General features: G+C 44.2%; 1 protein-coding gene across 1 annotated transcript in view; it reads left to right on the plus strand.

Moving 5' to 3' along the window:
* Positions 1 to 26,241, plus strand: part of HBS1L (HBS1 like translational GTPase) — a 188,769-nt gene that overhangs the window by 157,399 nt on the left and 5,129 nt on the right. The window contains exons 13-16 of the mRNA XM_075339858.1: positions 1,415 to 1,519; positions 9,946 to 10,036; positions 15,925 to 16,033; positions 16,194 to 16,294. Of these exons, the coding sequence (XP_075195973.1) occupies positions 1,415 to 1,519; positions 9,946 to 10,036; positions 15,925 to 16,033; positions 16,194 to 16,294 (406 nt within the window). The remainder of the gene's footprint in view (positions 1 to 1,414; positions 1,520 to 9,945; positions 10,037 to 15,924; positions 16,034 to 16,193; positions 16,295 to 26,241) is intronic.

A 26,241-nucleotide genomic window follows, 5' to 3' on the forward strand; every position in this document is an offset into this window, starting at 1 on the left:
CTGCTGCCCTGTTGGGCCTTGGTTCTCTCAGTACCTTATTTGGTTATGACTCTTCTTTTCTCATGTTCCTCTGTTGAGAAGTTTTTACTGTTTTTTTTTTTTTTCCTCCTACTGCTTGTGTACTAAAACTGAGGTTGCCTGGCCCGGCCAGGGGGTGTATACTGCAGAGGAGGAGCTATGCTTTTGCATCTACGTAGTGTCCTCCTATGGATAGGCAGCATAACACCCATGGTCCTGTGTCCCCCAATGATGGCTAAGAGAAAACGATTTTACGGTGAGTACACAAAAATCCGTTTTTTTACATAAATGTGAGGGACAGGAGCATTAACCCTTTACCTATGGGTAAGCTGTTGGGCAATTTTTGATTGATATGTTATCCCTTCATCTATTAGCGCTGTAGCGTTTGATTTATAGGGTCACTATAGTAGGATTATCAATATGAAACCCTGCCTTTTTGGCTCTTTGTGGGTTCCTTGATTAAATACTTACCCTTGTTATTTATTATGGCTGCAGCGGCTAATTTATAGGTTTACACCTTAGTGTTTTATATGCTATTCTGCCCACCTAGGCTTTCCTAGGTTCTCCATAGATACCATTACTTTTGCTATTTTTTTCGTCCTCTTACATGCATTCATTTGTTCATCTTTTTTTTAACATATAGCACTTTTCTATTAGTCTTTATATTGCATGTGTGATTAATTTTAACTTTTGCGATAGATAAAGAAATTATTGTGCCCACGGGACTCTGTACCTGCGGATTTTTCCATGGAAAACCTGCGGATTTATCTGGATTTTCTAGATAAATTTGCAGGTTTTAGCAAGTACAGACACTCCCCATGTTATCCTATGGGACATGGGGAGTGCCTGTGTCCATGCTGCAGTATGTACGGCTGTGGAATATGCTGCGGATGTCCCGCAGCCGCATGTAACTGCATGTCACTTATTCTTGCGGAAATACCAGCCCTCCACTATGGAGGCTGAGACTTCCGCAGGTAAGTCGCACGAATGTCCGCAGGTTTACCGCAACTATTTCACTGCAATCCTGCAGCTATGTATAGCTGCGGATTCCGAGGAGCTGCTGCGGGGGAAACCTGCGGACGTACCTGCAGATATATCCGCGGGTACATAGTCCCGTGGGCAAATAGCCTTAATGCTCCTGGTTATTTCCCTTTTATAAGGTTGTTGTGGAGTGGCTTTATTTATAAATTAATAGATAAGACGAGATGTGTATTGGCCAAATTTCTATGTATTACACTACTGTTTGTAGTAACCTTCGTTCAACGTAACCAGCCAGTGTAAATACCCTTTAAGCCCTTGAATGATCCCGTGGCAAGAAAGTATTTTACATTTCTATCTTGAGAGATTAGGTAAGAGAAAAAACTTTGCTGATTTGTATTTCATTTTGTTTCCCCAGATCAAGGCTCTGGATTTTGCGTGACTGGCAAAATAGAAGCTGGGTACATCCAGGCTGGTGACCGCCTGCTGGTGATGCCCCCTAATGAGACCTGCACAGTAAAAGGTGAGTAGATAGACATCGCTGAAGTCTGTTATGGAAGATACCCTCACTCATTCTCACAGCATCTGTTTTGGGACGGCTTCTGAAAACCCTCGCTGCACCTGAAACTGGAACACGCTGTCAAACTGATACTGACTGTTGAATAATTTATCCAAAATCTTGAAACGAATTTCCTCACAGGTGACTGTGTCTGAACATTTCTGGGGCTAGATGTTTGAGACATTTCACTTGATGCTTGAGGCTTCGTTTTCTCACGCCACGGTACGATTCCCCCTTTGATTTATTAGTCATCTTGTTTATACACTGCTTCTTTGATTAGTACCTGTATGTATCACGCTCCATTCAGACTATTGGGACAAGTGAGAGGGGTTATGTTTTGGATTTATGGTCCTAAAAATAAAATGTTTGTACTTGTATTTGATCATTTTGAAAGTCTGATATTTCTTACTGCGTCAGTGATATACATGTGAGATTATCAGGTTAGAGGGGTTTTCCCATCGCAGGCATTTCTGTTTCTCTGTATCGGCTGCATGTGATTGGGGCTACAGCTCTGCTTCGCTGTTTTCATACCTCTCGTTCACTTCCTTGGGACTTTGAGAAGATGAACAGGAATATTTTTTCTGGCACAAATTCCACAATGTTTTTCCTATGACGCCATGTAAAAGTTCAAAGCTACGCAGAAATCGGGCCATGGTGCAAATTTTAAATCAAGAGCATTTTCCTTCTGTGGATTTTTGCAGTAACTTCCGATTCTTTTAATGACATAGGGTGAAATCTGCGGTAATTTCTTCCATGTGTGACCATAGTCTAAAGGCATTATAAACTACCTTAGGCTATAACCCCTTGAAGACTTATGATGTACTATGTATGTCATAATTCATCTCTACCTACAGAAAAAAATGCGGCCTTCTAAGACAAAGACTGAAAGCCTTCATCTGCCTTTAACAGCCATGGGTGGAGCACAGATGAGTTGCCATGATAGTTATGGGTCAGCCAATGACCCCTATGTTTGTCATCACAGTACTCCTATGAAAGCCAGCCCATGACCAGCGTTCATAGGAGACTTTGACTTCTTTTATATACAGCAATAGTGTGGCATTTCTGTATATAGAACAAATGATCAGATTATGGCAGGTTCAAGTCCCCATAAGGGGACTATTAAAGGGGTTGTCTGGTGTGAGAGAAGTTTACAGTCCCTCTGTCACATGACCGCAATTGTGCACTAAGCACATTACCTTCCAGAACCAGACTAGAGGACGTGGCCTCGATCAATACAAATACATTGAGCAAGGTTGCGCTTACTAGACGGCCACACCTACTAGTCGGACGTGCCCAATCCATACACTTGTATTGAGTGATACCGTGCCAACTAGTCGAGTTTTGGCCGGGAGCATGCATGTTGCACAATTAGTCACGTGACCACTCTTTCATTCTCAGAAACCGGTGAATCCTTGCAGTGCACAGTGTATGGGCTGGGAGAATTCTTATGTCTGCAGTCACATAGTCACTGTAGACTTATCATTAAACATAGGACAACCCCTTTAAATAATTTACAAAGTAGAAAAATAGTTTTAAAAAATAAAAAAAATTTAAAACTTCAAATCACCCCCTTTTACCACATTAAAAAATACACATTTATTATTGCTGCAGTCGTAAAAGTCCAATCTATCAAAATATAAAATAAATTAATCCAATTGAGCAGCTTAACAAGGAAAAAAAATCAAAACCCCAGAATTGGAGTTTTTCGGCTGCCGCAACAACAGAGGAAATTGAATAACAGGTGATAAAAACATTGCATATATTCCCAAATAATATAAACACGGCTCGGGGCGCAAAACAGAAGCCCTCACACAGCCCCAGATCTGAAAAATGTAAACTGTTACGGCTCTCAAAATGTCACAACACACAAGATTTTTTATTTTATTTTTATTTTTTTTTTTTTTGCAAGATTTCTGAATTTTTTTCTCATTACTTAAATAAAAGAAATAAATATACATGTTTAGTATTTACCTAATCGTACTGTCCTGGAGACTCACACTGCCCGGTCAGATTTATAGTAAAATGAACTCTGTAAATAAAACCCAAAAAACAATTACAGAATTTGCCTTTTTTTTGCTATTTTACCACACTTAGAATTTTTTCCCGCTTACCTTTACAACATATGATAAAATGGATTGTGTTATTCAAAACGGAAAACAAGCCCTCACATGGCTATATCAACGGAAAAATAAAAAAGTTATGGCTCTTGGAAGTAGAGGAGGAAAAAAACAAAAGTGCAAAATCAAAAAATTGCCCAGTCCTCAAGAAGTTAATTTTATTTTCTTCCTAGAGTACTGGTCAACAGTTTGAACACACCTCTTCATGCAAAGGTATTCCATAGCGTTGAGCACGGAGTACCTAACTATTTGTACTTGCTATACTTATAACGAATACTGTCTAATACTCGCGTATGCATTCCGAATAGCAAGTCAATGGGGAATACTCGCAAAGTAACGAGTAACCCGAATGCCGCACTATTTGCTACTCGCACGAATAGTACGGCATTCGGGTTACTCGTTACTTTGCAAGTTTTTCCCCATTAAGTTGCATTGCTCACACTATTTGGAACGAATACACGAGTATTGGTACTTGTTATGAGTATAGCGAGTACGAATAGTTAGGTACTCGCTCAACTCTAGTATTCCTGGTTCTAATTGGAATGTGCATATTAGATTCAGACTAAAGGCAGCAAACTCATAAAGGAGCCCTTAGAAATAAGGACAAAAGAAACATGTATAAAACTAACCAGAACATGTGAGAGTGATGAGTGAGCACCGTGCTCGGGTACTCAGTACTCAAAACTAACAGTCGGACGCTCGGATGGGCGCAACTCGTGTACAGAGTATGGAGGAAGATCTTCCAGAAAAATACTCGAATTTCCCATCGACTTCCATTAGACTCGGTACACAAGTCTGCCCGTCCGAACGTCTGGCTACTCGTTAGGAGCACCAAGCACCTGTGCATGGTAGTGCTCGCTCATCACTAGTGATAACCTTTATAGTCCTCCAAAGTACTTCTTTACTCTAATGACAGCTTTATATCCCCTTGGAATTTTTTCCAAGCAGCTTCATTAAGTAGTTTCCTGGAATGGCTTTACAACACTCTTGAAGGTGTGCCTAGAGATGTTGTGCACTTGTTGGCTGCTTTGACTTCACTCTTTGGTGCAACTGATCCCAAACTATCTTAGTTAGGTTGAGGTTGGGCGTTTGTGGCCATGTCACAGACAGCGCTCCATTCCTCATCTTCTTGGTTACATACCCAAAACACACCTTAAGTTTATGTATTGGATAATTGTCCAGTTGCAACACAAATGATGTTACTACCAGGTGCAAAACAATTGGAATGGTATATTGTTGCAGAATGCTGTGGTAGCCATGCTGGCTAAATGTGCCTTGAATTTGGAATAAATCCAGTGTCACCAGAAAAGCAACATCATTCCTCTCCACCATGCTACTTGATGGGCACCATAAGTAGAAACTATCCGCTCACCTTCTCTGCGTCTCTCAAAGACATTGATGTTTTTGTGAAAAACCACAACATTTTGACTTCAGACCACATTACTAGTCTCTACTGATATATTGTCTAGTTATTGTATTGCTAGCCTTTTCTTGTCTGCACACTTCTCAGGGGTGGCATCTTTGCATTCATTTGACTGTGAAGGTTCCTCGCCGTCTCCCGTCGAGAGTTGATGTTGAAATTTGTCAGGTGCTTGGTGTCTGTTTATCATTTATGAGGCCTGATATTTCAGATGCAGTTAATTTGTGGTTTGTGAGGCTGGCAACTGATAAACTTATCCTCTTTAGCAGAGGCATTTCTTGGGCTTCCTTTCCTGGTATTGTCTATAAGAACTAGTTTCATCACAACCATTGAAAACAACCTCAAGTACAGTCCTGAAAACCCTCAAAGTTAAAGTGATTTTCTGTATTGAGAGGCCTTCATGTCTTAAATGACAGTCCAATTAGAGAGTAATGTCTGCTCACTCTAAAAATTGGGTGCTTGAAAAAAAGAAGTCAAACAAAGGTAGATTATTTTCGGCACATCATGTGTGAAATAATAGGAGTCCAAAGAATACTATTTGCAATATAAGTCCACTTTTTATTTTTCAAGGAGAAAAAATATGTAAAAAAGAATACAGATGTCCAGAGACCAACGTTTCGGCCTATTTGGGCCTTTATCAAGGTGCTTATCTGCAGAGTCTGTATGCACAGTGTCTTATAAAATCAGAGAAATGGCACTCAGGTGGATTCCATAGTTAGAAGCTTGTAGAAGATGTAGAGGGCTCTGCGTTACCAGGAACTGACAAGTGTTTCCTGCATCTGTATTGTAGCGAACACCGTTATATACAAGGACATTTATTGGTTACCAGTCCTATATCTGGACCTGTTTCTTATACTTCAGCGAAATATAGGGAAATCCCCCTATGAGATATTTTGTGCACAGATGTCCTATTTGCTTCCAATATTGTGTAGGTATGTAAATCATGAGATCCACCTTGCTTAGGAACAAGGAAGAGACATCTCTTGGGGCTGTATCCATACATGCAAGGTTCTGTTGTCTTCAGTGTTCTGAGCTGGTATCATCAGTGTTACCAAAAGGCACATCAGCCCTCAAAGGGTCATAAGGAACCTGTGTCTTGGACAAGAGTGTAGCCGCGTGGTCTTTTTCTAAGCTAAACAAGCCCAACTTTTGTAGCCTCTCATTACTTGAGAGACTTTACAAGACACTGAATAATCTACCTGCCCTCCTTTGAACATGCTCTAGCTGTCATATATGTTTTTTAGAATGTGCAGCCTAAAACAAATGATTTATAGAGGGGTAATAATACTTTTAGATCATGGGGTTTTATACACCCTAAGGCTGTGCCCACGTTGTGTATTTGCATGCAGTTACGCTGCATACACATATTGCACTGCAGCGTAACTGCATGCGTCCTGCGTCCCCAGCACAAACTATGAAGATTGTGCAAAATCCATGCCCACGTTGCGTTTTAGAACGCAGTAATTTGCATGCTGCCAAATCGCTGCGTTCTAAAAAGCAACATGTCACTTCTTTCGTGCGCTTTGCATGCTGTCTCCATGCTGTCTATAGGGAGAGGCAGCATCCAGAGCACACAAATTCTGCAGTCACCAAAGTTTCAGAACGGAGCTTTTCAGCTGCGCTCTGAAGCGGACATGCAGTAACTTATACGCTGCGGTGCAGAGCGCACACACGTGGGCACATAGCCTAAAATCTGTTTTGCTTTTGCAGCTGCTGCTTGACATTGAGTACTGCTGTCTGTCATTCATACATGTGACTGCAGGAGAGCTTGCAGCACTATTCATAGTTCATACATGACGGTACAGATTTTATATGACGGTGTGCAGTGACATCTTCAGTAAGCTGATTGCGGAGTGTCAGGAGTCAATCTGATATTAATGACTTTTCTTCAAGGGAACCTGTTGCACCAATCTGAAATCATTTCCTTACATACAAGTTATGTTTTACTCTTAAACGCTGTGGAGTTTCAGAATAAAAAGTTAGTTTACAATAGAGCCGGACACGGTGATTATTTGCAGGAGTATGTCCACGCCAGCTTCACCGTACTCGCCCAACTAGATTGACAGTGTTTCAGAGTGAGATATACATGTTTGTAATGAGGCAACTGCTCTAATACATGATGTCCATGGTTTGAGCAGATGAATCATGTGACCGGTTCCCTTTTTAAAGAGAACCTGTCAGGTGCAATATGCACTCAGACCCACGAGCAATTCTGGGAGCATATTGCTAATCCATACCTAACCATCCCTGTTTACACTAACTTAGATATATGAACATAAGACCAGCACTCCAAAACTTGCAGTAATCTTTAGGATTTAATCCATAGAAGCACAGTACAAACAAAAGACAAAACGTGTTTTCGTCTAGACCGTTAGTCTTTGTCAATACAAAGACTAAAGGTATAGCCGAAAACGAGTTGTTGTTTTTTTTGTTGTTGTACTTTGCTTTTATGGATTAAATCCTAAAGATTACTGCAAGTTTTGGAGTGCCGGTCCTATGTTCATATATTATTTGGGTGTCGTCCCTTGACCGAGCACCTGCAATTTTAAGTGCCACCTGGATATCACTTCTTATTACACTAGCATAGATAAAGAGATCTTTAGAAAAAGTATTTCTAAAGGTCGTATATTATATGCTAATGAAGCCAGGGACTAATCGCAAGGGCGTGAGTTCCCTTGGCTAGCTGCCCCACAGAGCATGTTAGCACACCCCTATGGACATACTAACATGCTAATGAATGCGCAGTGAATCCTCTGGACTTCCGCTCATGCGCACTATACCTCACTGAAGCCAGGAAGCCTACACTCGGCATCAATTTAGTGCACATGATCAGAAGTCCAGGGGACTTTGGGTTATGCCCAGTGTGCATACATACTCTGCCGGCCGCCACCAAGACTGTGGTATGTGCGGTAAGGCTGCAAAATCATTAGCATGTTAGTACACCCACAGGGGTGTGCTACTATGCTATGTGGGCCGATTAGCCAAGGGAAGTAACGCCCTTGCGACTAGTCATGGGCCTCATTAGCATATAAGAAACAATGTTTAGAAATACTTTTTCTAAAGATTATGCTAGTGTATACAGGGACAGTTAGGCATGGATTAGCGATATGCACCCAGAACTGCTCCTGGTTCTGGGTGCATATTGCACCTGACAGATTCACTTTAAAGATTAGTTAATGTTAGTCATTGAAAATCCCTTTAATGGTAGTGCAAGTGCAGATTTCAGGTCACAGATTCAAGTCGCATGATTGTGTGTTTCATAGAAAGGAGCGAATCTCCCAAGGTTCGAATTTGGCAGACTCCTTGAATTTGGCAGGGAAATTCAATTTTTATCAGCTAATCAACATTAATTAAATGTTGATTATTATGCTGTGGAGCCTGCAGAGACACACCAGAGCTTAATATAAGTAGGATGTAAAAAAATAAATAAAAATCTCCCCTGGCAGGTCTGTTCTCTCAGTATTCCTTATTGTGAGATATCCTCACCGGCCTTCACTCAATGCAGGATCTTCCAACTCCAAGTAGTCCTCTAACGTCGTGATGTGCACCAAGACAACAGAGGCCAACTTTGCCCCAGAATTCCTGGTGGAGAAGGCTGAAGAGGATGTTGTGTGACAGGGAAAGGGTAGAGAAGGGGCAGTGGTGGGATAGTGCGGCAACGTAAGATGTGTGTGCCGCTACATCATGCTGCTCTAAGATGGTGGTAGCACAAACCTGGTGACAGATTCCTTTTAATCTCACAAGAAGAAACTATGCGCAATTATGATTGTCTCAAAAAGACAACCCCGTGCCTGTTTAAAGTTAAGCCAGTTTCGATAACCCCAATGGAAATGTGGCATTACATGCAGGCACATAAGTGAATGGTCATCCATGTAAGACATACAAGTGCCAGCCCTGCAGAGCATAGTCTGCGCTGAGTGATAGGACAAAAATAGTAGTCTTGGGACTAGGATTCAGAAACAAAGATTTATTTTTTTCCCTTTAGTTCATTCATTGTAGTGTAACCACTGTCCTCTCCTGACCATGTGCCCTTTTTTAGCTTGAATGGAGTTTCATTGGGATAAGCATATCATGTGTAGGTATGAGGCTTCTCCTTCCTGCTTTGGTGGGTTAGAGGACTTTCTAATGACTCTGTTAATTGTGTACGCCTAGTGCCCTCTATAGAAAAGATTAGTAATAGCAGTCGTAGAATGTTTCTTTAGTCATAACATTGATGAGATCTATGATTTGTGATGTCCCATGCTTTGCAATTAAGCTATGTGCATGCAGAGTATTTCAGGCAGACTTTGCACAGAACCTGCACATAACATGAACATAAGATGGAAGATGACATTCCTTTTATATTATGTCACTTCTTACGACGACGTTTGGGTTTGGAAACCCTGAAGAGGTTATAAGATGTGACCAGTTCATTCATTGAGCATCCTGCTCTGAGAATCTGCCCGCTCTCTACACTCCGCACTACAGAGTGAAAAACGCTGGTGGTGGACCTGGCTTTTTCCTGAAGTGGCTTCACCTGGGCAAACGCTGCAGATCTACCAACCTTATTGTTGAATTTCACTTCATTGGGAAATGTATGACTTTCCTACATTCTTCTATAATGTTGGAGACCGAATTAGAACCAAGAACTTTATTGGAAGATAAATCCGTGGCACAAAATAAACCAAAAACCTTTGAAGCAAGGTGCTACCTGCAGTGTGTGCCCCTTTTGTCTGGCACATATTGCTATTGCATAGATTTTAATTTTAACCATTTATAACTGAAATACAATGACTCATGTATCACATTTGGCCCAGAGAAAACCTTGTGGTTCTTGCATCCAGCAATAATGTTCTAATCTTACTCATTTCCAGGAATCACGTTACATGATGAAGCAGTTGATTGGGCCGCTGCCGGCGATCACGTTAGTCTCACTTTGACCGGTGTGGATATCATCAAGATCAAGTAAGTGCTCATCAATCAGTGTCTGACTCAGCAGCAGTTTCAGGACATCGTGAAGAGGGTGTAGTCTCTGAGAGTTGAGTGGTTTTATTTTTAGACAGAATTGACTGTTACTTGAAATTTGTCAATTATTAATGAAACCGGGTCTGAAACTGATCTCCCGTAAACAGGAACATATTACTCTGCAGTTCTCAGCCAGAAGACATCAGTTGTCACCACATTGCAACCTTTGCAAAACTGCACCTGGGTGTGGTATTCCCTCTTGTAGCTGTTCAGTCACGTTAGTGGCTTCTTCGTTTGCATTGCGGTTGCCAGTGAATTGGACTCTGATTTTGGAATTGTCCTGCGGTCAAGAGGTGTTTCATCTGCATGATAAATATTGATGTCATATATACAGTATTTCATTCAGTGTTTCTTCTTCCAATTCAATCAGAAAAGTAACCTTCCATTATTGGGTATAGATCTCCAAAATTTTCTGCCAGGTTTCTCTTTTGTTTTTTGGGGGGTTTTTTTGCAACTTTTCACTGACTAGGTGCAGATTGTAGGAAGAAACTCACCAATAGGTCCCATACTTACCAGACATTTATGGCACATCCTTTAGATGGGCAATAAATGTTCAAGGTTTTGTGCACACAAAGTTTTTCTTATAAGACTTTAGAGTGGAAACTCTGCGAAGCCTCCTCGAAGCCAAAGCATCTAAAAGACTGAGTTTCCACTCCAAAAGCACCCAAAAAAACAGAATTTGTATTTACCTATAGGTATGTGCAGACAACATCTTTTTTAGGGTCATTCCAACAGTAAAAACGCCGCAAAAATAATATAATGCTTAGCAATGTGAATACAACATTGCTATGCACATGTTCCATCCTTTTTAACTACTTCAGGGTTTGGAAACCTTAAGGGTATGTGCCCACGTTCAGAACACAGCGAGTCCTGACCGTGGTGACCGCGCGTCTCCTCCGCAGGAGACCGCAGCTGTCAGTACCCACGATCAGGGTTCAGTGCGCTGCAGTCTCCTCGCTGTGTTCTCCCTACAGAGGACGCAGGCAATTCCGCAGCAAACAATTGACATGCTGCGGTCTGGATAGAAGCACTGCAGGTCAGTGTGTGCTGTTTAAAAAACAAGCACAGTGGGCACGGGATTTATAGAAATCCCGTCCACTATGCTTGTACTGTACACCGCAGCGGTTTGGACCCACCTGACGTATGCTGCAGCCAAACCGCTGGAAATACTAATTGTGGGCACGCACCTTAAAGCTGTTAAAGGAACGAACATGTTCATACTTTTTCGACTTTGTTTGAAAGCTTCCCACTTTATATACTTATAATAATGGGAAAGTATACATGGGTAAATCTGCTGCGCTGTTGGTCAAGAAGATATCCAATGGAGGTGATGGTGTTGATCAACAGAGCAGTTTTATTAATCAGAGTTGAACAAACTCCTTCATCAAGAAAAAACTGTAATGACATTATGTACTTGAAAGAAGTATAAAGCAAAAACAATTTAAAAGATGCCGGAAAAGACGCATTTTCGCCAAGGGAAAAATTGGCAGTTCCGCCGGCATCTTGTGCACTTGGCCTATGGTTGGAATACTATTAGGGTTCCTTAATGTTCCTGGCAGCAGTCCTGAAGTGTTAAGATTGTGTCCATGGCTATACATGCAATCCGTTAAGTATTAGACGCTCTCTAATGCAATATCCTGAATTTTTAAATTAAAAAAACTTCACAATTAAAAAAAACCACTTTTTTGAGTTTACAATAAGTGCTAATAAAGGTGGATTTTGCAAGTTATAGTTTACCTCCACAATTGCATAGAATTTTCTGTCTAATTGCAGCCCATTACAGGTATAAAGAAGAGATCAGTATTAAAAGCCCAGGTGCACTGACCTTCTCGATGCAGAAATCAAACAACAGATAAGGGTCGGGGACATAGAAGCACGAAAAAGACGTTCCACTTATTCATTATCCTTCTACATAGACAATAAAGGAATATATTAGTTGCAATCTTGGTACCAAAAAATGAAATAATTGAAGAACATACTGACCTGAGTGAACCCAGCATGATGCAGGCATTTCAGGAAGTGTGTACCATATGCCAGGCTCCTAACTACAGTTATTAATGGAACCCTTTGAAGTGGCAAGCAGGTTTCATGATTAGAAAAACCATCAGATTGTCAAAGATCAACCAAATCTGAGACATGGGTTTAATATATGGTTTGCCACTAATAAGGAGTCACTATCTTGTAATTGCTTCGTTTTTGTATGTGTCGTATGGATAAGTAATTGGGGAACCGACAATGCAATCTAGGCATAATTTGTAGTTCTTTAATTAAAAACGCATGCTCTTTTGAACTGTACATTCATTTTCAGGACTTGACTCTTTTGCCAACAGGCATGTAACAGTTAATTAATACCTGTAAAATTTACGTCCTAGTGGTCATAGTGTTAATCCCCCCGACTGCCGCGGGCAGTCGGGGGGATCTGCGCACGTTAGCTGATTTATACTGCTGACATGTTTGCCTACCAGGTACGAGCAGATCCGCGATCCGCCCATACCTGTTAACCCCTTAAATGCCACTGTGAAACTGTCATGGCGGCATTATAATAGCGGTAGTGGTGTTCCATTTACTCAACGCCCAACACCGGAAGTCACGTGACGTGATCACGTGGATCCGATGGTTGTCATGGTAGCACAGGGTCATGTGTTGACTCCTGTAGCTCACATAACTCACTTCCTGTCTCACACAGCCGAGGACTGTGTGAGATAGGAGATGAGCATATCTGGTGTTCACAGCTGTGTAGCTGTGATCAGCAGATATGGAAGAGCGATGAGACTGCTGATAGTTATAGTCCCCTAGGGGAACTAGTAAAATAAAAAAAAGAAAAAAGTTTTAAAAGAATAGAAAAAAAACTAAAAGTTCAAATCACCCCCTTTCGCCCCAGTGAAAATTAAAGGATTAAAAATATACACTGTGCAGACTGGTCGGATGGGTGTCTCTGTTCTCCAGTACCAGCACCACCTCTTTCGGACATCTTTCTCCTCCTTCTTCTAAAGCCTGGGTGCATGACATGTCCTATGTCATTTACACAAGCCAACACTGGGGTCCTGCGCAGGCGCACTTTGATCTGCCCTGAGCAGGGCAGATCAAAGTATTGTAGTGAGCTTGCGCGGGACCTCAATGCCGGCTCGTGTGCATGATGTAGGACGCATCATGCACCTAGGCTTAAGAAGGAGGAGGACAAAGCTGCCCAAAAGAGGAGGCTTCGGTACTGAAGAACGGAGACACGCATCCGACTAGTCTGCACCGCAACGACCCTCAGGTGAGTATTATAAAGTGATTTTTATGGTCTACACAGTGCCCTGGGCTCTTATTGTTAGAATGCTGTATGGTGGCCGTAGCTTATAGTCGCCAAATCTGGTGACAGGTTCCCTTTAAAGCTGAGAGTCTGCCCTTTAAAGAGAACCAGTCACCAGGATTTTTGTATATAACCTAAAGCCGGTGCTGTACTGGCACTATTAGACTGATTCTCTACATACTTGTTGTGGACACCTCGGATGTTTAGGTTTTGAAATCCAAGAAAGTTAAGTTTATAAAATCACCAGCTTCTTGAGTGACAGCAGCTAAGGATCAGATATCTGGGGGTAGGGTATTCATAGTTATCCCCTCCCCCTGTTAGAATTAGCATAAGTATTATACAATCGATTTTAACTTTTTACTAGCAGGACCTGTGTGAGGTCATACCCATGTGACCAGAAGTTCGGGGCCTCAGCCAACAAAGCTGATACCAGGTAGCAACATTTTTCTGTTTGCTGAGGCCTCTCCCCTTTTGGTCACATGTGTATGAACTCACACAGGTCCTGCTAGTGAAAAGTTAAATCAATTGTATGATACTTATGCTAATTCTAACAGGGGGAGTGGATAAGTACAGTGCCTTGCAAAAGTATTCGGGTCCCTTGAATTTTTCAACCTTTTCACACATTTCAGGCTTCAAACATAAAGATAAAATTTGTAATGTTATGGTGAAGAATCACCAAGTGGGACACAATTGTGAAGCTGAACGAAATGTATTGCATACTTTAAACTTTTTAAAAAAATAAATAACTGAAAATTGGGGTGTGCAATATGATTCATCCCCTTTACTTTCAGTGCAGCAAACTCACTCCAGAAGTTCGAGGATCTCTGAATAATCCAATGTTGTCCTAAATGACTGATGATGATAAATATAAGCCACCTATGTGTAATCAAGTCTCCGTATAAATGCACCTGCTCTGTGATAGTCTCAGTGTTCTGTTTAAAGCGCAGATAGCATCATGAAGACCGAGGAACACAACAGGCAGGTCCGTGATACTGTTGTGTAGAAGTTTAAAGCCGGATTTGGTTACAAAAAGATTTCCATAACTTTAAACATCCCAAGGAGCACTGTGCAAGCGATCATATTGAAATGGAAAGAGTATCATACCACTGCAAATCTACCAAGACCCAGCCGTCCCTCAAAAATTTAATCTCAAACAAGGAGAAGACTGATCAGAGAAGCAGCCAAGAGGCCCATGATCACTCTGGATGAACTGCAGAGATCTACAGCTGAGGTGGGAGAGTCTGTCCATAGGACAACAATCAGTCGTACACTGCACAAATCTGGCCTTTATGGAAGAGTGGCAAGAAGAAAGCCATTTCTCAAAGATATCCATAAAAACTGTTGTTTAAAGTTTTCCACAAGCCACATGGGGGAGACACCAAACATGTGGAAGAAGGTGGTCTGGTCAGATGAAACCAAAATCGAACTATATGGGCACAATGCCAAACGATATGTGGTGGCAGCATCATGGTTTGGGCCTGCTTTTCTTCAGCAGGGTCAGAGAAGATGGTTAAAATTGATGGCAAGATGGATGGGGCCAAATACAGACCCATTCTTGAAGAAAACCTGTTGGAGTCTGCAAAAGACCTGAGTCTGGGACGAAGATTTGTCTTCCAACAAGACAATGATCCCAAACCTAAAGAAAAATCTACAATGGAATGGTTCACAAATAAACGTATCCAGGTGTTAGAATGGCCAAGTCAAAGTCCAGACCTGAATCCAATTGAGAATCTGTGGAAAGAGCTGAATACTGTTGTTCACAAACGCTCTCCATCCAACCTCATTCAGCTCGAGCTATTTGCAAAGAAAGAATGGACAAGAATTTCAGTCTCACAATGTGCAAAACTGATAGGGACATACCCCAAGCGAATCGCAGCAAAAGGAGGCACTACAAAGTATTAACTTAAAGGGGACAAATAATATTGCACGCCCCATTTTTCAGTTGTTTATTTTTTAAAAAGGTTTAAAATAAGCAATAAATATCGTTCACCTTCACAATTGTGTCCCACTTGTTGTTGAGTCTTGACCATGACATTAAAATTTTTAGCTTTATGTTTGAAGCCTGAAATGTGGGAAAAGGTTGAAAAATTCAAGGGGCCGGATACTTTCTCAAGGCACTGTATGAATACCCCCCCTCCCCCCTAGATATTATCTGATCATCAGCTGTTGTCATTCAAGAAGCTGATGATTTTATAAACTTTACTTTCTTGGATTTTAAAACCTAAACATCCGAGCTGACCACTACAGGTATGTATAGACTCAGCCTGATAGTGCCAGCATAGCACTGGCTTTAGGGTATATACAATAATCCTGATGATTGGTTCCCTTTAAGCCCATATTGATTATATAACTGTAAACAGCTAAAATAATGAAACTTGTGTCACTTTCTAAATATTTCTAAACCTAACTACTGTATATGTATGTCTGACTATAGTTGTGTGATGGTCAGTGCTTTCCTAGCCTTGCCGCACTTCTGAAGTCATTATCATGGTGTTTGTGATTACAACCTGACAGTGAATATTCTCTTTTGCAGTGTGGGCTGTGTGTTTTGCAGTCCTAGTGAACCTATTAGAGCAAGCACACGTTTCCGAGCCAGAGTTCTCATCTTTAATTTTGATGTTCCTATAACACAAGGATTCCCAGTAAGTATTAGTGCTACTATGCTTAGTCCTGTACTAAGGTTACACAATGATACTTATAGTGCTTTGTTACCTAGCTAGTTGTCATTGCTTTATTACAGACAGGTCCCTTGTCCTATCAAGCATTGATTGTTAAATAATGCATTTTTCTTTCCCCATGTAGGTTATTATCCATTACCAGACAGTGAGTGAACCTGCCACCATCAGAAGGCTGATTAGTGTACTACACAAGAGCACAGGAGAAGTGGTTAAGAAAAAGCCAAAGTGAGATGTAGCATATGGCCTGAGATATCCTACTGTACTATATAGAAGAAAGAGGGAATTTGATTCTTTGGTCATGTGATGAACACAGAAATGTGTGTGTATATTTGTATGAATATATGTATGTAACTATATATATATATATATATGAACAACAACAAGGCAGAATCCAGCAATAACGTGAGCAATCCAGGATGCTGTTAAAAAATTATTTCCTTCTTTTTATTCATAAATTAATTAAAATATAATGGTCCAAGCAATCTGAATCTGAGATTCTGGACCGTGAAGAAGGCGGATTTTACCGCTGAAACGCGTAGTCCTATCTGCGCTATTTTTCTGCGATAATGCTGTTCTGAATTGCTTGGACCATTATATTTTAATGAATTTATGAATAAAAAGAAGGAAAAAAATTTTTAACAGCATCCTGGATTGCTCACGTTATTGCTGGATTCTGCCTTGTTGTTGTTCACATTTGTATGGATGGACTCCTGCTTCCTGATCCGGGCACAACGGAGTTAACCAGGTGAGCTGAGGATCCAGGTGGTTCACAGGAGTGAGCTGGTCTACATTGTTGGAAATATATATATATATATATATATATATATATATATATATATATATATATATATATATATATATATATATATATATATATATATATATATATATATTAGATCGATAGATAAATATGTTGCAAAATATGAATGCTTTCAATAGAATATTCAAAAGAAAGCTTAAAAGTTTATTTTTCCTTTGCCTTCAAAACCGCATCAGATCTTCAAGGTACATATAGTTTTTGAAGGAACTCTGCAGCGAATTTGTTCCAAACATCTTGAAGGACTAGCTGCAGATCTTCTGTGTATGTAGGTTAACGCAAATTCTCCCATCTCTTCATGTGATCCTAGACACACTCCATGATCAGGGCTGTGTGAGGGCCATGTCATCACTTCTAGGAACCACCACGACACTTCGATGTTGCCGCCAGACACTTGGTATTTTAACGCTCTTCAGCCCTGAGTGGACAAACAGCCTATTACATACATACTATAACATACTATTACAGCCAAATATTTAAAATTTTCACTCTGAAAAAAAGAGCCCAGGTCACTTGCTGCCAATTTTCTGCATCCTAACTGCCATATATTCATACATACTTGAGTTGATTGACTTTGATATGAAACAAAGTATGTTTATGGCCGAAATTCCTTTATGGGGACCACTCTGGACAGAGCAAGACAGCTTGCTCTGAAACGTAGATTGGTATAGCGAGTTTGCTTTAAATTGCTGCCAGTTTTGAGCAGATAACACTCCAGGACATAGTCTCTGATTTTGAAGTGAAATAAGCATGTTGTGTCTTTCATGTACTGTACAAAGATTCTTTGGATGTGCAGTATGTCTACAAAGCTCAAGGTTGCTCATTTCTTGGTGCTTCTTCTAAAGAGCATCAAGAGCTTCTCTTGAAACCATAATTTGCTTTGAAATCTGTCTCTAGGAGAGACCTTGCTGATACCGTATTTCTACTTTCTTGTTGTTGTGCTTAGAATGTTCATGGTGTAAGACCTGTAACATGAAATTGTCTTCCACAACCTCACCATTGTAGCAGAGTTTGGCTGTTCCTCACCCAAACTTTAAGCCACCTACACAGCTGTTTCTGTTTCAGTTAATCACTTTGTTTCAACCTACCATATTTTTCGGACTAGAAGATGCACTTTTTTCCCCCCCAAATTTTGGGGGAAAGTGGGGGGTGCGTCTTATCGTACAATAGCTGCGGTGCGGTGGTGGTGGAGCGGGTGCTGTGGTGGTGGAGCGAGTCATCAGGGGCAGGAGCAGGCTGTAGCAGCGCTACCCTGACCACGTGGGCCTGCTCATTTGATATGCACGCCCATCCTCCCGCCCATCATTTCTCAGCCCTGAAGCCAGCGCTGACAGGTGGGCGGGGGATGCACGCATACTAAGAGCCGGCCCGCGTTATCACCCCAGGCATCTACAGCCTGGAGTGATCATGTGCGTATTCACTGCCCCCCGTGCACCATAATCAGCGTGGGGGGCAGTGAATAAGTAGGGTATACTCACTGTTCCCCTGCAGCATCACGGTGTCCTCCTGTCTGCCTTCTCGCTGATGTGTGTGGAGAGCGGTGAGCACAGCGATGACATCATCGCTGTACACACGGCTCCACACAGGTCAGCTGACACACAGACAGGAAGCGAGCGATGCTGCATGGAGTGAGGAGAGGTGAGTATACAGCGGGAGTCTTCCAGCTGTTACCGCAAATCCGGCTGCGGCTGAAGTGACTGCGAGATCCGCGGTGACTTCAGTCAGGTGATGTGCGGTGACAGCTGGAGTCACCGCTGATCCCGGCGGCTCACTTCACTTGCGGCCTGACCCTCACAGAGAGGGGTCTTGTTCTATGGCTGCTCTCCGTGATTGTCAGATGTAGCAGAGCTGGATGCGTCGTGGGACTTAATGTGGATTACGTCGGACCTGGGTGTTTTAGGGGTTAATAAAGTTGTGAAAGAGGGTGTTTTTTTCTTTTATTTCAAATAAAGGATTTTTATGTGTTGTGTTTATTTACTTTCACTTACAGCTTAGTGATGAGGGGGTGTCTCATAGACGCCTGCCATCACTAAGCTAAGACTTAGTGGCAGCTATGGGCTGCTGCCATTAACTCCTTATTACCCTCATTGCCACCTCATCAGGGCAACTGGGATGAGCTGAGAAAAGTTCCAGGACTGTCGCATCTAATGGATGCAGCAATTCTGGGCGGCTGCTAGCTGATATTTTGGGCCTGGGGGGCTCCCAATGTGAGTCTCCCCAGCCTGAGAATACCAGCCCCCAGCTGTGAGACTTTATCTTGGCTGGTTATTAAAATTGGGGGAACCGCACGCATTTTTTTTTTTTTTTTAATTACCCCCAGTGTCAGAAGCAGATCCTTGCCCCATAACAGTGTGTCATCACCACATGTTTTGCTTAAAAATTGTATTTTTTTTTATTTTCCTCCTCTAAAACCAGGGTGCGTATTATGGTCCGGTGCGTCTTATAGTCCGAAAAATACGGTACATATGAAAATGGTATTGGTTACTCATACACCTGGCTATAATCATACAAAAGCCGTGACTTTTTGCAAGTGTACCTAGACTGTTTTGAAGGCAAAGGATGGTCACACCTAATAATGAATTGATTTTTTTTCCCTATTGTTCATTCACTCTGCATTGTGAAAGGTTTGTGTGGTATATTATATATGTGTCTTTTTGTAGGTATGTATGTGTTTATGTATACTGTATGTATGTATGTACAGTACAGACCAAAAGTTTGGACACACTTTCTCATCTCTAGAACAACTGTTAAGAGGAGACTTTGTGCAGCAGGCCTTCATGGTAAAATAGCTGCTAGGAAACCACTGCTAAGGACATGCAACAAGCAGAAGAGACTTGTTTGGGCTAAAAAACACAAGAAATGGACATTAGACCAGTGGAAATCTGTGCTTTGGTCTGGTGAGTCCAAATTTGAGATCTTTGGATCCAACCACTGTGTCTTTGTAGAAAAGGTGAACGGATGGGCTCTACATGGCTGGTTCCCACCGTGAAGCATGAAGCAGGAGGTGTGATGGTGTGGGGGTGCTTTGCTGCTTACACTGTTGAGGATTTATTCAAAATTGAAGGTATAAAGAACCAGCATGCCTAGCACAGCATCTTGCAGCGGCGTGCTATTCCATCCGGTTTGCATTTAGTTGGACCATAATTTATTTTTCAACAGGACAATGACACCAAACACACCTCCAGGCTGTGTAAGGGCTATTTGACGAAAGAGTGATGGGGTGCTACGCCAGATGACCTGGTCTCCACAGTCACCAGCCCTGAACCCCCAATCGAGATGGTTTGGGGTGAGCTGGACCGCAGAGTGAAGGCAAAAGGGCCAACAAGTGCTAAGCATCTCTGGGAACTCCTTCAAGACTGTTGGAAGACCATTTCCGGTGACTACCTCTTGAAGCTCATCGAGAGAATGCCAAGAGTGTGCAAAGTAGTAATGAAAGCAAAAAGTGGCTACTTTGAAGAACCTAGAATAGAAGACATATTTTCAGTTGTTTCACACTTTTTTCTTCATCGTTCCTTATGGGAGACCCAGACCATGGTTGTATAGCTTCTGCCTCCGGAGGACACACAAAGTACTACACTAAAAGTGTAGCTCCTCCCTCCGAGCATATACACCCCCTGGATGACAAATCTAACCAGTTCAATGCTTTGTGTTCAGGAGGTCACACACACACATGCATTCTCTGATTTTTGATTTTTAAGATTTTTGATTTCAAAGATTTGGAAGAAAAGCGGGTCCAGTCTGGACTCCCGGCATGTCCCTTCTCACCCCACTGTGTCGGCGGTGCTGTTAAGGTTGACTTTACAAGGCTGGAGCCTTCACATGCCGCGCTCCTTCACCATCCCCTGAGGCTCTGGCTTGAAGTGGGAGCCATCACGGTTCTCTCTGCTTTGCAGGAGACCGGTCTCCATCCGCAGCCCTGTCAGGATCCTGCCGGACGGAGCGTTTACCCCCCCAGGGACCTGGCCCTGCGTCTCAAAAGCTAAGTATTGAGACGTTTTCCAGGGGTCCCGGGTCCATTTATTGAGGGGAGAGTGTGTCTTTTGACTTTGCTGTGATTTCCGGCCGGTTCTCTGGGTTTTTCCTGAGAACCGCGCCGAGGGTGCCTGCTCGTCGGCCGCATGTAAAAATCTAGGCCCCGGCTTCAGTTGCGGCCTAGTTTCGTTTTCAGTTCCCCTGCATGTCAGTCTTGCAGGGGAACAGTGCGGCGCTGCCCACCGGCCGTTCAGCAGAGGGGAGGACACTCCTCTCTGAGGAGATGTTTCCCTCCCCTGTATCTCTCCTTGGCCCTCCGGTTCCCGCTCTTGGGCTAAACCCCGCCCCCCCTCCTCACTCCGGCGCCATTTTATCAGCGTTCACTCACTGATCGGCGCTGGCTGCTGCAACTTCTGCATCTACTGGGGGTCCGAGCTGTGGAATCCGGAGGGCGCACAAAAACCGGTCTGGTAAGCCACAACCTCTGGTTGTGGGCTTTATTATACACTCTCAGGGGGTCATTCTACAGGAGTGTATTCTTTACTGCAGAGCCTCCACCTCAGCAGCATGTCTCTCACTAGGAGCAAGGCTGCCAGGCTTTATTCTATATGCACTGCATGTCAGCTCATTTTGCCTGAACCGAGCACATATCCACATTGTGATGCCTGCTCGAACATAGTAGTGCCTCAGCCTGGAGCCTCCTCAGGGGTCCCTCCGGCTGCTCCGGCCCCGGTGGCTGAACCCCCGACTTCGGTAGCATCTTTTTCCAGAGCTATTTCCCAGTCTTTTGCCGACTCCATGGGACAGCTGTCCCGGACTCTGCTGACCATGCATCAGCCCCCCTCTCAGGGCGCCTCTGCTGCTCCGACTCGCTCTGCAGAGCTAACAGAGCATGTTTTAGGACCCCGTCCTGCTAAACGGAGACGCAGGGACTCTTCTCCTTCCTCGTCCCACGGCTCTGATTCACGAGCTGAAGTGCAGGGCGAGGAGGATACTTTTTACTGTGGGCTCAGACGCTACCTCTATGTACCCCATTGATTTATCTGAGGGTGATGCGGATGTTAGTGACTTGATTGCATCCATTAACTCCGTACTGAACCTCAATCCACCAGTGTCAGAGGAACAAGCCTCTCTGGTAGAAAAACACCAGTTTACCTCACCTAAGAGAGCAAGGAGTATGTTTTTTAACCACTCCAGTTTTCAGGCCACTGTGACCAAGCCCAGGGCCTGTCCTGACAAACGCTTCCCAAAGCGTAGTTCTGATGACCGTTTTCCCTTTCCACCAGAGGTGGTCAAGGAGTGGGCTCACTCACCAAAGGTAGACCCTCCGGTGTCTAGAATCTCAGCCCGGACAGTCGTATCTGTGGCCAATGGCACCTCTCTTAAGGATCCCACTGACCGCCAGGTTGACCTTCTGGCCAAATCTGTATATGAGGCGGCAGGAGCCTCGTTCTCCCCGTCCTTTGCAGCAGTGTGGGCTCTTAAGGCAGTCTCTGCCTCTCTGGCGGAGATACATTCCCTCGCCAGGGACTCTATACCCGAGATGGTTGCCTTAACTTCCCAGGCTTCGGCTTTTTCATCCTATGCCATGTCTGCCATTCTGGAGGCTTCTCACTGCACGGCGGTGGCTTCCGCTAATTCCCTCGCGATCCGCAGGATCTTGTGGCTTCGAGAGTGGAAAGCAGACGCTTCTTCCAAGAAGTATCTTGCTGGGCTCCCCTTTGCTGGGTCCCGGCTGTTCGGTGAACAACTGGATGAAATTATTAAGGAAGCTACTGGCGGGAAGAGTACTTCCTTGCCACAAACTAAAGCCAGGAAACCTGTCCAGGGCAGGAACCAGTCGAGGTTTCGTTCCTTTCGTTCCTCTAACTGGTCATCCTCTAAGCCCTCAGCTTCGTCCACTAACTCAGCCAAGGATCGAAAACCCAGCTGGCGCGCGAAGCCGCGTCCTCAGAAGAACGGAGGAGCCGCTGCCACTAAGGCAGCCTCCTCTTGACTATCTGGCTGCGCCAGCAACGTCCTTGGTCGGTGGCAGGCTCTCCCACTTTGGCGACGTGTGGTTTCAACACGTCTCCGATCAGTGGGTGCGGCATATCATCTCCCACGGCTACAGGATAGAATTTTCTTCCAGCCCGCCAAACAGATTTTTTATGTCCACTCCCCCCTGCTCCAAAGCCGCCGCCTTTTCACAGGCCGTGGCATCCTTGCAGGCCAACGGAGTAATTGTTCCGGTTCCCGCCACCAGCGTTGGCTACGCTTTGCAATCGGAGAGGAACATTTCCAATTCGTGGCTCTCCCCTTCGGATTAGCCACGGCCCCTCGTGTTTTCACCAAGGTTATGGCAGCAGTGGTTGCGGTTCTGCATCTCCAGGGGTTGGCAGTAATCCCCTACCTGGACGACTTTCTAGTCAAGGCCTCATCCAGTGCAGACTGTCAGCGGAGTGTCTCGCTCACTCTCGCCATGCTTGTTCAATTCGGGTGGCTTGTCAATCTGCCCAAGTCCACTCTGACCCCGACCCAGGAACTTGCGTACCTAGGGATGCAATTCGAGACTCTGCCGGCACTTGTGAAGCTGCCCTTAGTCAAACAGCAGTCCCTTCATCTGGCAGTGCGTTCTCTGTTGAAGCCCCGCCGTCATTCCATCAGGCACCTCATGCAGGTGCTGGGTCAGATGGTGGCGTCAATGGAAGCGGTTCCCTTTGCCCAGTTCCATCTGCATCCTCTGCAGCTGGACATTCTCCGCTTTTGGGACAAGCGGACCTCTTCCTTGCACAGGCTAGTGGCTCTGTCGCCACAGACCAGGAGCTCTCTTCAGTGGTGGCTTCGGCCCCTCTCTCTGTCTCAGGGACGCTCCTTCCTGACTCCGTCCTGGGTGATCCTCACCACGGACGCCAGTCTCTCCGGCTGGGGAGCAGTATTTCTCCACCACCGAGCTCAGGGCACTTGGACCCCGTCCGAATCAGCCCCCTCGATCAATGTGCTGGAAATCAGGGCTGTACTTCTAGCTCTCGTAGCCTTTCACCACCTGTTGGCGGGCAAGCACATTCGAGTCCAGTCGGACAACGCGACAGCTGTTGCCTACATCAATCACCAGGGCGGGACTCGCAGCCGCCTGGCGATGTTGGAGGTTCAACGCATCCTTCAGTGGACGGAGGACTCCAAGTCCACCATATCCGCAGTCCACATCCCAGGCGTAGAAAACTGGGAGGCAGATTATCTCAGCCGTCAAACCGTGGACAGCGGCGAGTGGGCCCTGCATCCGGCAGTGTTACGGTCAATCTGCCGCAAGTGGGGCACTCCGGTAGTGGATCTAATGGCATCCCGGCACAACAACAAGGTCCCGGTTTACGTGGCTCGCTCCCACGATCCTCAGGCCTTCGCAGCGGACGCGCTGGTTCAAGATTGGTCCCAGTTCCTGCGCAAGATCAGAATGGAGGGCCGTCGGGTTATAATCATTGGTCCAGACTGGCCCAGGCGAGCTTGGTACCCAGACCAGCTCCGTCTGTCCGTAGAGATGCCGTGGCATCTCCCGGACCGCCCAGACCTTCTCTCTCAAGGTCCATTTTTCCGCCAGAATTCTGCGGCTCTCAGATTGACGGCGTGGCTCTTGAGTCCTGGATCCTGACTGCTTCAGGCATTCCTTCCGAGGTCATCTCCACTATGACTCAGGCTCGGAAGTCTTCCTCGGCCAGGATTTACCACAGGACTTGGAGGATTTTCCTGTCCTGGTGTCGCTCTTCCGGCCATGCTCCTTGGCCGTTCTCTTTGCCGACCATCCTGTCCTTTCTACAGTCCGGTCTGCAGCTAGGACTATCCCTCAATTCCCTCAAGGGACAGGTCTCGGCTCTGTCGGTATTGTTCCAGCGGCGTATCGCCCGACTGGCCCAGGTGCGCACCTTCCTACAGGGCGCATCTCACATCATTCCTCCTTACCGGCGGCCTTTGGATCCCTGGGACCTTAATCTGGTCCTCACGGCCTTACAGAAACCCCCCTTTGAGCCTCTTAGGGAGGTTCCTTTGTTTCGACTTTCACAAAGTGGTCTTTCTGGTGGCCATAACTTCTCTCAGGAGAGTCTCTGATTTGGCTGCGCTCTCTTCGGAGTCACCTTTTTTGGTTTTTCACCAAGACAATGTGGTTCTTCGTCCGACTCCGGACTTTCTCCCTAAGGTGGTGTCTCCTTTCCACCTTAACCAGGACATTTCATTGCCTTCCCTTTGTCCGGCCCCGGTGCATCGCTTTGAGACAGCGTTGCATACTTTGGATTTGGTGCGGGCGCTCCGAATCTGTGTCACGCACCGCCGCTCTTAGGCGGTGCACCTCTCTTTTTGTGCTAACCACTGGTCAGCGCAAGGGTCTCTCGGCTTCTAAACCGACCCTAGCTCGTTGGATTAGGTTGGCCATCTCCGATGCCTACCAATGTTCTCAGGTGCCCCCACCGCCAGGGATTAAGGCGCACTCGACCAGAGCTGTCGGTGCCTCCTGGGCTTTCAGGCACTAGGCTACGGCTCAGCAGGTTTGTCAGGCTGCCACTTGGTCTAGTCTGCACACCTTTTCGAAGCACTACCAAGTGCATGCTCATGCTTCGGCAGATGCGAGCTTGGGCAGACGCATCCTTCAGGCGGCTGTCGCCCATTTGTGAAGTTAGGTTTTGCCTACTTCTCAGTTCTGTTTATTTCCCACCCATGGACTGCTTTGAGACGTCCCATGGTCTGGGTCTCCCATAAGGAACGATGAAGAAAAAGAGAATTTTGTTTACTTACCGTAAATTCTTTTTCTTATAGTTCCGACATTGGAGACCCAGCACCCTCCCTGTTGCCTGTTGGCAGTTTTTGTTCCGTGTGTTTCACCGGCTGTTGTTGTAGACAGAGGTTCCGGTTATTCCGGGTTTTACTCTCTCTACTTATGGGTGGATGTCCTCCTTCAGCTTTTGCACTAAACTGGTTAGATTTGTCATCCAGGGGGTGTATATGCTCGGAGGGAGGAGCTACACTTTTAGTGTAGTACTTTGTGTGTCCTCCGGAGGCAGAAGCTATACACCCATGGTCTGGGTCTCCCATGTCGGAACTATAAGAAAAAGAATTTACGGTAAGTAAACAAAATTCTTTTTTTTAAGTATTTCATTCCACATGTTTTAATTCATAGTTTTGATGCATGCAATGTGAATCTACAATTTTGAGAGTCCTGAAAATAAATAAAACCCTTTGAATGAGGTGTGTCCAAACTTTTGGTCTGTACTGTGTGTGTATGTATGTATGTATGTGTGTGTGTGTATGTATATATATATATGTATATATATATATATATATATATATATATATATATATATATATATATATATATATATATATATATGTATATATATATATATATATGTATATGTAT

Source organism: Anomaloglossus baeobatrachus, chromosome 3 (assembly GCF_048569485.1).
Source record: "Anomaloglossus baeobatrachus isolate aAnoBae1 chromosome 3, aAnoBae1.hap1, whole genome shotgun sequence".
Taxonomy (NCBI): domain Eukaryota; kingdom Metazoa; phylum Chordata; class Amphibia; order Anura; family Aromobatidae; genus Anomaloglossus; species Anomaloglossus baeobatrachus.